This window comes from Kryptolebias marmoratus, linkage group LG5 (genome assembly GCF_001649575.2).
Source record: "Kryptolebias marmoratus isolate JLee-2015 linkage group LG5, ASM164957v2, whole genome shotgun sequence".
NCBI classification, from domain to species: domain Eukaryota; kingdom Metazoa; phylum Chordata; class Actinopteri; order Cyprinodontiformes; family Rivulidae; genus Kryptolebias; species Kryptolebias marmoratus.
The window spans coordinates 5,101,460-5,112,103 of record NC_051434.1 but is presented as its reverse complement, the minus strand read 5'-3'; the positions used below and the strand labels follow the sequence as shown (position 1 = coordinate 5,112,103).

General features: G+C 43.1%; 1 protein-coding gene across 2 annotated transcripts; it reads right to left on the bottom strand.

Moving 5' to 3' along the window:
• Positions 1–30: 30 nt before the first annotated feature.
• mindy1 (MINDY lysine 48 deubiquitinase 1) lies at positions 31–8,829 on the bottom strand. 2 transcript variants are annotated; one of them, XM_017429646.3, is made up of 12 exons: positions 8,700–8,829; positions 7,188–7,981; positions 5,599–5,853; positions 5,286–5,467; positions 4,745–4,802; positions 4,511–4,575; positions 3,991–4,149; positions 3,797–3,899; positions 3,487–3,629; positions 3,207–3,401; positions 2,982–3,128; positions 31–2,500 (listed from the first exon to the last, which is right to left on the bottom strand). In XM_017429646.3, exons 2-12 carry the CDS (start codon positions 7,522–7,524, stop codon positions 2,435–2,437), a joined length of 1,710 nt encoding a protein of 569 aa, XP_017285135.1. In that variant the 5' UTR covers positions 7,525–7,981; positions 8,700–8,829; the 3' UTR covers positions 31–2,434. The 2 variants fall into 2 exon arrangements, with proteins under 2 accessions (XP_017285135.1, XP_017285136.1); XM_017429647.3 differs by having other exon boundaries at positions 5,602–5,853.
• Positions 8,830–10,644: the final 1,815 nt, after the last annotated feature.

Below are 10,644 nucleotides of genomic sequence, written 5' to 3'. Positions count from 1 at the left end.
CATTAAAAGCTCTAAATGATCAGAAATAAGTCACAACTACAGAAAGTAATTTATTAACAGAAACGACATTAAAACAGAAAAGTGCAGACGTGAACACAGATTTCGTGTTTATTGAATATTTAACAAGACGACAAATGAAAGCCAACTCTTCACACAGATAAAACACCCCAGCCGTGGCACTTTGACGCGTTTATCTCCGTCTGAAATCTTTCATGACGCAGTTCAGGTTTAAAGAAGAAATTTAGCTTCCTCATCTGTTCCTCCCAACCTCTAATCACGACGCGTTTACTGGACGACAGGAAGATACAAACTTAATGTATATAATCTGTTTTCCAGTTCCCCAAAGCACAGAAAGAAACAAAAACATGTCTTTCTGGTACTTTTCCCGTTTTATATCTCAGTGGAAAAAGGTTTTAGTCTTCCAGGATTTTTCTCACCAAAACTTAAAAAAGGAAGTAAGTCAGCCACCCCCCAACACTTCTTTATGTTATAAATTTTAAATACAGGAAACAGAAGCAGAAGCTAAGTGGGTGTTAGCATCTGTTAGCATCTGCCCCGCGGTGTTTGAACAACCTGCTTCAGTTTAATCCGTGACTTCAGTCCTACAACATGGAGGATTCCCAACTATCTACCGTCCAAGCTTCAAGTGAGACAAAACAAGTTTGATTTTCTTTAAATTCACTGAGTGCCAGTCTGAGCCTCAGGGGTTACAGATACCAAAGATACTGTACTGAGCTTTTATTTAGACCAAAACACATCAGTCATTTTATCACAACCTCAGGAAGTTATGACAATTTGAAGAAAAAGGACAGAAGACATATCCTTTAAGAAATGAGAAGACAGAGGACAGAGAGACACATCGGAGGAGGTTTAAAACTCATAACGGTTTCCTTCATTCTGGCCTCAAACAGATTAGTTTTCACAGCAAGTTTTCTAGTAAATTCAGCTGAACAGGATCCAGATCTGCCCCGTCAGGAAAATCAGAGGAAGCTGTTAGTACTGATCACTTCGAGGCACCAAATCTGACCCTGGGTCAGCCTAATCTGGGCTGTTAAACGACGATTAACAGGAACGTTTTCAGGCCACAGCTAATGGACCTTAGACAACACAAAAATAAAGCTAAACATGTTGAAGTAGCCGGGCGTGTTTCATAAACAGATCCTGTCGGAGTTCAAGGTTTGACCAAAATCAACACAACTCTGTTGTTTCTCAGCATGACCGGCGGCGGGTGATACGCATTCCTTTAATGAAGCCTAAGCCTTTATTTTCTTTATTTAATCATCTAATGAATGAAAAGAAGCAGCTACAGTCACAGACACGAAATCATCTGAGCTGCTGGTTTCTTTGGCTCCCAGCTGAAATCTGTGGCAGATTTAGAATATTTGAGCATTTCTGGACTTTAAAACGGCATTTAAAGAATTCTCCTGCCTCTCAGTGAAGGTTTTTAACTTTTTTTAAACTAACGAGGCATCCTCTGAGCTGCAGATGAAGCAGAGCTGAACAGACTGAGGGATTTTCTAACAGGATGCTCAGCTGCGTGTTCATTTATCTCTGAAGCAAATGTTTCAAACGAGGCGTGTGATTTTGTTCTGGATGGATTTTTAGTTTTATCAAACTCCTGGTTTCTCTGAGCTACGATAACAGAGGCGGAGGGAAAACTCTGACATTTAAATGGAAAACAAACCAAATTTATCCCTAAAAAAAGTGCTGCAATGTGTGAAATATTTTACCTTCACCTCACAGACCTTATCCTCATCCTCACCGACCTGCTGCAAACCACCAGCTTCTGTGTCAACATTAATTGAAAAACAAAGTTTTAGCGTCGATAAAATCGATTCAGAACCAAAGAAGAAGAAGAAGCAGAGACCCGTTCGCCTCCAGAGTTTCAGCAGATGTTTAGGAAACGAGGATAAAAATGATCTGGTGTCTGATTATTACAGGTACGGCAGCAGAAGGAAAGGAGATGTTTTCATGCAGAGAAACTTCCTGGAAGTTTGACATGTCGCCTCTCCGACCTGCCGACTGCCTCGTGTCATAAAGTTCCTCCCAACGTTCCCCTGGATACTGAGTGTTAATAACGAGGACAAAAGTCCTAAAACAAGTTAAGTGTGGGGCTCTAAAGTTTCAGCAGAAGTGTTGAGAACCTAAACCGATGACCTTTGACCTTCTTTTGTCAAAATCAAAAGATATTTTTAGCTTTTGATTGTTGGCAACAAAAAGTTCTTCTTGTTAATAATAATTAAAAACGGATCTAAAAGCAGCAGTTAGAGTTTATAAATAAAGACCTCAGTTTTCTGACGAGCCCTTTGTTCATTAGCGGTACCCGTTTGGTCCAACAGAACCCTCTGAGCGTCTCTGACTTCGGGTTTGGCATCGAGCTAACGGCGGCTGCAGCAGACGGAGCCCCAGGGTGTTCCAGGCGGCGGCGGCGAGTCTATAGGATCACACAGTCCGAGTCCTTTTCTCTCCTTCTGGCTTGCTGAGAGCTCTGACCTCTGACCTGAAGACGGCAACAAAAAGCAGGAGTTAGAACCGCGGCTGGAACCACATCTGAAGCCGTGAAATCTCACAAAGTGCCAGGCTCTCAGACCACGCAGCCTCTGCAGCTACGTGCTGAGAGGAAGAGTCTCTGTGGTGTTTTTATTTAAAACAGAAAGACTTCATGCTGATTTATAAACTCTGAAGCTGAGAAAATTCAGTTTGAGTTGAGAGGAACAGAGTTAATCAGACTTTGAGGTGAAACACAACCTGACTGAGCGTTTCCTGACTGTGGGTCTGTGTGGGAATTCAGCTTTAACCCGGAGTTTTCTGAGCCAGAGTCTGTATTTTCACAAACAAGCGTCTTCATAAAAACAAAAACTACTTTTTTTTTTTTTTTACCTTAAATGGGAACTTTTTACAACTACAACATGAGTTCTTTAAAAAGATTCAGATATTCTGTTTGTTGTCAGGAATATTCATCCGTCTCCTCCCGGCGGTACCTGGTGTGTCGTCTGAGAGGATCCCGGTTGCTGCTGCTGCTGCTGCTGATACTCCTCCTGTTGGAGCTGCTGGGCCAACTCCAGGTCACTCAGAGGTCCCGGGGCGCTGCCCTGCTGCTGCTGCAGGGAGACCGCCACTAGATAGTCCTGAGACCAACAGCGAGAGTGATCAGCGACGCTTTAATAACAAACCAATCGTGTCTTCTCGTTCCCCGAAGGCCTCACCTGGTCGATCTGCCTCTGCTGCTCCTGGGCGCTGGGCGGCAGGTGGGAGGTGGGCGGAGCTCTCCCAGGAGGGTGACACAACCTGAAGTCGGAGTCGCAGAAGTTTCCGTCTCCCTCAACGTTGTGAAGAGACTCCCAGACCACGCTCTCCTCCTGCAGGAAGCCCTGATCCGTCACCAGGAGGTACAGGTGACCCTGAAAGAGGACGGGAACGTTACCAACGCCACTCCCACCTGCTGTTCGATCGTGACGTGGCAGTAAACCTCAAGTCTGTCGCCACCTTGTGTTTGATCATCGTACTGAAGTGGTTGTTTCTGAAGAACACGGAGATCTCTCCCTCTTTAGCTGTCGTGTTGAGTTCACACAGACCGTGATATGACAGCTGAGTCGCTGTCGACTCCAGAAACTGTTCAGCCACTAAACCTACAGAGCAAAGACACAAACACAGGCATCAGCAGCACACACTTCAGAGGGACGGGTTTGTATTCTGCCGCCTCAGGTCGGGTCTCTGGGAGGCTCCTCCTCCTGCAGCTCTCCCTGCAGTTGTCCTGCTTGTGTAAAACCTGTCGGTGTTTCTGTCCGTGTGTTACCTTCACTGACTCGGCTGCTGTCTGCAGAGTGTTTGCAGTCAATGATCTTCTCCACCAGCTGGTTGTAACTCAGTTTCCCCACAGCTGCAACCATCTCTGGACTCTAAACACAGAAATGCACTCTGTGACCTTCAGCAGCAGAAATGATGACATGACGTTTCCAGTGATCAACACTGGAAGTTACAGCGGGTTACCTGAGGGTCGACCAGCCAGCCGTGGTACAGCGGGATGTCCAGCAGGTCGAACACGATGCACTCGGGTGTGTATTCGAAGTCCGTGACGCCGGTGAAGCGCACGTTGACATCCAGACCCGTGGACAGCTTGGGGAGGACCGCCATGGCGTCGCTCATGTTCTGCAGAGACGAACAGCTGAAGTCAGCGACGAAGAGTGATGAAGAGTGAGAGGAGGAAGCTCCTCAGCCTCGACAGAACAGACCTCCAGTCTCTAAGTTCAGCGGTTTCTTTTTTAACCTTTTATCTTGTTTGCGATGTGGGAACATTTGTGTAAACGTGTTTGTCTTATAAATATGTGGAGGAAAAAAACAGTCTTTGAAACATGATTTAAAAATAAGAAAGATCTTTTCTGTAAGAGACAATTTTTTTGACTAGAAGAAAATAAAACTTATATATTTCTGGTAAGACTTTAAAAGTTTAGAGTCTGTTCAGTCAGTGATTCTCTGCAAAAGAAAACAAAGTGTGTGTGTGTGTGTGTACCTGCTGGAAGTTTAGCTCCATGCCGTTGGCCTTCTCTCTGGGAGTGACGGATAAAACACACTCTCCTGCGCAGCAAACAAGCAAACAAATCAGGAACTTCAGAGTCTAATCTTTTTTTTTCCACAACTAGAAACACTAATATTCTGTATAAGAGCTGCAGCAAATATTATAAACTTATTCCAGTAATAAAATAAACTATTAGAAAGTGAGACTTCAGTTGGAGTGTCGTTTTACCAAGATGAGCCATCAGGTCCTCAGCCGTGACCACTTCAGTTTGAGCAGGAAGTTTGGCCTAACAACAAACAATTATCCCAAAAACATCATTTATTATCAGTAGTTGTTCATTTGTTTTACTTTTATAGCTCAGACTCCAGACAGTTAGCTCTGAAAAGGAACTTTATTCTTTATTAAACCTTTTTTTTCCCTCCAGCTGCATCTCAACACCTCAAACTTTCATTCTGCTCCTCAATCAGACAAACAAACAACTTTTACTGCGTTTAGGAGCCAGAGTCAAATATTTACTCCTCATGATTCTAAAACTGATCCAAATCTACTTCTGATATAACATGTTTTAGGGTTTTAGACACATTTTCTTTAAGTTCATGGCAGACAGTCAGGCTTTTAGCTAAATATTTCCTGATAAAGAGTTAGAGGAATCGTTGTTCTCTCCTGACGGCTTATAAACAGAAACTTGTTTTATCAATATACTGCTTGGCTACAATCATCTTTTATAGGTTGTGGTCATTAAATTAATGATTTTTAAAATAAATCTTACCTTCCAGCGCAGGAAGAGTGTGTTCATAATGGCCAGCAGGGGGCAGGGTCCGTTCTCGCTCTGAGTGATGATGGGGGTCTTCTTCTCCTTCCACGTGATCCACTTCACCAGGTAATATGCCGGCATGAAGGGTCCAGGCTCTGAGACTGCAGGGGCTGCAGCAGGAGCAGCAACAGCTCCCCCTGTGGTCAGGAGGACAATTACAGTCAGACAGCCTGAACTAAAATGGAAAAATTCTGAGAATTTTAGACAACGTCAAGAAATTTTTGACATGTTTTTTTTACGTCATATAAATTTCTGTCTGTAAAACCACCACCTGCAGCTTCCAGCGCCTCGTCCTCCTTTAGACTGGGAGCTTCAGCGGACGGAGAGCAGCCTTCGACACCCGGAGCCGAGAAGGACGAGGACAATCCATCCTCTATGTCCAGAGAGTTCCCTGCAGTTATGACCCCATCGGAAAGCTCCAGGCTGGGGATGGAGAACGACGCAGAGTCGGTGGATTCCCTCTGATCGTCAGAGCCGCCTGTCGTCATCACAGAGGAGCTCTCGTCCAGGTCCTGGTCCAAACCTGCAAACACATAGACAGCTCAGAGACGTTGTCCTTCAGGTCGGACAGCCTTTAACTGTCAGAACAACACGAAGACCGGTAAAAACATGAGGGACAAAATCCTGCTATCCTGAAACGTCTGCTGATGAAGAGAATATGAGGAAAACAGTCATTCAGTGAAGTGCTGCTACAAAAGCAGCATCCTGCTCTGCAGTAACACTTTTCTAATGCAGTGTGGGGAGATTAGGGTTACAGGAGCAAAGATTCTCAATAAACTTTAAAATGCTTGCTTCTGACACGAACAGCAGTAATTACATTTAATGGTTAGATTTACAGCAGTAGCAACACAGAAAACCTACCTGGTACCAGGTTGTAATATGAGGTGACTTGTTACCCCGTACTTACCTAGTACATACTCAGAAGTACCTGGTACTTAACTGGGTACATCACTGGTATTACAGGGTATGTATCAGGTAAGTACAGAGAAATAAATCAGCTCATATTTCAACCTGGTATCAGCAGGAACAGCCAGGTCTCTACTGTGATCAGACAGCCTAGGAAGAAAAGCTGCAACAAACAATATTTTGTTGGTGTTTTTGGTTCCTGTCTGTTCTGCACAGATTCTGGAGGGCTGGCCTGCAGCCATTTTATTCAATAACAACAAAGAGTCATTAAAGGCCTCCGCTGCTCCGCTCCGTCTCAGCTTCCTGAATGTCAACCAGCTCAGCTTCACAAAAACATAACAACCAAACACACCAAAAACACAAACCAGTTAGCTGGTTCGTAATGTCAAACATATGTAACAAACTGTGTAACAACTCCACGTCTTCCAGTCTGTAATCATCACCTATTAGAACAAAAGTCATTTTAATTTTAGTAAATGTTTGACCGATATTTACCTGGATTAACTACTTTCAACAAGTTCAGTTTGTTATAATTCTAATTATAGTAAATTTATTGTTTTTTTAAGCTACTTAATTGATTTGACATCTTATCTATTTGTAGTTGTTGTTCAGTGTGTTTAAAACTTTTTTTTTGTCTCTTTAACATTTTATTTAATCAGGAAACTCATCCAATATTTAAGCTTCAAAATTAGATATGAATAAGTGTTAAAGTGTTATACTTATAAGCCAAACACTTAAATGGTGTTTATTGTTTTTATACCATAAATTAGAAACCTGTCACTTCTAACAGGTCATCAGGCTCGTCAGTTTTAAGCTCTTAGAGCTTTAATTTGGTCCAGCCAGTGAATAGATGTTATTAAATCTTTTCATTAATGCTATAAAAAACAACTGATGGGTCCATATTAAAGGCGAGCGGCTCAGACGGCTGATTCTGGACCTGGTCTGTCTTACCCGACTGTCCTCCTCTGTCTGGACCTCCTGTCTTGTTATGTCTGAGTGGAACTGAAAGGGTCTCATCCTCTGTGGTGATGATGGTGAGCGTCTCGTTCTCAGACGGACTCGGTGACGACTCAGGCGGCGTGGGCGTGGCCTCCTCCTCGGAGACAGGAAGAGGGCTGTTCGAAGCGCCGTTGCTGCTCGGGGCTTTGGCTCGGTGGTCTGACCCCTCCATTTTTGCGGAAGGGTCCATTTCTTTGGACGAGCTGTCTGTGCTGAGGCTTGGCTCCTTTCTGCTGGGTTCAATCAGCAAATCTGTTGGCGCCGTTGGCTTCGAGCAGGATTCTGCCATGATCAGCCAAAACTGCTAAATGCTGACGCACCAGCTTCCCAAGACAAACCAAACTTCTATTTGCACTAAAAACAACTAACAAAAAAAATAATAATTAAAAAGAAGATTAACACATATTTGGCGTCTGGTGATGAACTTCTGATGTACTTAAGATGGAGGCGATGTTTTGGAAGTGGTAGACAGTATCTGCCCTGCCAACATGGCCACCCAAAACATTTCGGACGGAGTTATTTTATTGGTCCACGTGCCCACCATCTGCCTAACAAGTGCGCCTTTCTATAGTTAAACCTAACATGACCACAGTTTCAGGCACACACCATCTCGAATTAAACAAGGTTTTAAATTTGTAGGCAGAACAAAAAGAGCAACGCAAAGCACGTCTGCTCAGCTGAAGACGTGAGATGATGCAAGAACAGTGGAGTTTCTCGCTTTTTAGTCAACAGACGTCCTGCCAGACCTGGAAAAAAGAAATAAGAAGGGTAGATCAATGTTTGTGATAACTTTTATGCCATTACAATCCTTTTTTATTTTTCCTGTGGTCAATTTGTGTCTCTAGCTGAGCTGTGCAATGTTCAAACCTTCAATATAAGCAGAGGGTTTTCAGTAATCTTGTGCCTTCTTGCTGTTTTCTTCACAGAAGAAAGATAAAACTGTCAGCTGACCTTTTGCTTATCTTATAGGAACAACAGACTAGAAATATCAGTCTGAAAGCAAAATAAAATGTATGAAAGCCTCTGGCAAAGTTCGCCATTCTGTGTGGGGAATGAAAGCTGAGAACTGAGCACTGAGAGCTGTCATTAGTCAGCTAAACAGCTGCTTAAGTTTCCCATAATGCTCCTCACTCAGATAAGACAACTCAGCTAAAGCGTGAGTCAGTTTCCCAGCCAGACCTTCACTGTCTGACACACCTCTGACAACAGCAGCCAAACACAAGACCTGGAAAACAAGCCTCACCTTAGCCGCGAAGCGTCCTGCTGACGCCTCAACATTAAGCAGGTTTCTGCTGTGACACAACTCCCCTTCCTTCGCTAGCAAACCCGAAGCTAAAGGCTAACTCGCCTAAATTAGCTTCGTCCCGCAAAACTACAAGCTAACATTGGAGCGGGACATGGAAGAAACGGAACCGAACTCTGCATTTAACCATCTGAATCCAGACTCGGGTTCGAAACACTCACCTTTATCGACACCGGATGCTGCTCCGTGATCCGCACTGACGCTAGCTGTTTACATTTCTCCACAAAAAGCCCCGCCCACCACCGGGTCTCCAACGGATAGGTGACACGTCACATCCGGTTTCTTCAAAGAGCTGCGGGAGTTCCGGTCTTGTACGAAAATCTGTCCCCCATTCGTCGGGAGCAAGAACTGCAGCCAGAGAGTCAGATAAAACGACTCCATATAATCATGTCAAGGTTCTAACTTTCATTTCAGTCGACAGCTCCTGGTGATTAATAAATGAATAAATAAAAAACCTCAAATAAATAACAAATAAACCTAGTCTTGTGTGGGGTTTTTAAGAATCTGTCTTTTTCCAACTTTTATTATGTTCACTGTAGCCTGACAAATATCAGTCAGCCACCAAACACTGTTTTCCAAAACATTGTGTGTATTTATAATTTTTTTTATTGTTTATATAAGAAGACAGAAGCCAGCTGATAGCAGGACATGAACAATTAGACTTCCTGAAAAGATAAGTGTAGGCTTTCTGGTAAATCCTGTTCTAATGTAAAATATGACACATTACTGGATGAAAGATATTTCTAATTGCTATTTTTTTGAAAGTGAATGTCTGTTTTTGTCTAAAATAATGAGCTCTAGAATATGTATTAAATACCTTCAAATATTTCTGTATCATGAGAACATAGTTGCTCTCTTCAGGCGGGAAGAGAGGAACGATTAGACTGAAGTTCCTGATTTGTTTGTTTGTTTGTTTGCTGCACAGGAGAGTGTGTTTTATCTGTCACTCCCAGAGAGAAGGCCGACGGCATGGAGCTAAACTTTGAGCAGGTTACCCCCCCCCCCCACACACACACACACACATGTCTGTCTCTCTATCTTTGCGGGGACTTTCCATTGCCTTCCATACATTACTACAGCCTAACCCTGACCCTTACCCTAACCCTAACCATTACTAGTAGATACCTAACCCTAAACCAAACCAGGGTTTGCTTTGGTCCCCACAAGGAGCAGTTGGTCCTTATAAGTTAGTATATGTTGGGAAAATTGTCCCCACAATGTAGCAAATACAAGTCCACACACACACACACACACCCATAAACTCTTTTTCACTTTTTTTTTTTTTTGCAAAGATTCACTGACTGAACGGGCTCCAAAGTTCAAACTGTCAAACTTTTAGTCTTACCAGAAATAGGTAATAATAATAATAATAATAATAATAATAATAATAATAATAATAATAATAATAATAATAATAATAATAATAATAATCTGTTTATAGATTTTATTTTCTTCTAGTCAAAAAATTGAGTCCTTATAGAAAAGATCTTTATTATTATTAAATCATGTTTCAAACATTGTCTTTTTCTTCCACATATTTATAAGACAAACACATTTACACAAATGTTAATTAATTTTAGCTACTAACTACGGTTTTGCGAATTTTACCTTTAGCTATCATATGTCACAGCTCCATCTGTTCCTGCCACGCCTCTTGCCACAGTCAAGTAACTTTCCTCAGTCCCACAGTTCAAGCCACGCCCATGTTGCCATGCCCATGTAATCAGCTTCATCTGTCTCACCTGTTCAGGCCACCATAAATACCCACAGCTCCCAAAATCTCACTGCCAGATTATTGAAAGCCTTGTGCCAGTAAATGTCCAGCGTACTACTCTTGTTCATGCCTGATCTCGACCCATGCCTGTTTCACGACCACCGTCTCTTGCCTGCTCCCTGCCTGATACTTCTTTGGATTCTGATCTCCCGTTACCGACCTTGCTTCGTACACCTGGACCTCGCACTTTGGATTCTCCCTGTCTGGATTTGGCTTCGGAACTCTGACCTACCGGTAACGACCTCACGCCTGGACTTGGACTTTCCCTCTCGCCTCTGCCCCTTTCAGACCAGCCGGTCTGCTACGTTAAACCCAGCTAGAGTGGACTTACC

What these genes read in the sequence shown, in the direction of transcription:
- mindy1 (XM_017429646.3), bottom strand. Translation starts at nt 7,524, where the DNA reads ATGGCAGAATCCTGCTCGAAGCCAACGGCGCCAACAGATTTGCTGATT. An exon ending in GGACCTGATGGCTCATCTTG is followed by an intron (nt 4,576 to 4,744) that starts GTAAAACGACAC and finishes TTTGCTGCGCAG; the next exon opens with GAGAGTGTGTTTTATCCGTC. An exon ending in GTACGATGATCAAACACAAG is followed by an intron (nt 3,402 to 3,486) that starts GTGGCGACAGAC and finishes GTCCTCTTTCAG; the next exon opens with GGTCACCTGTACCTCCTGGT.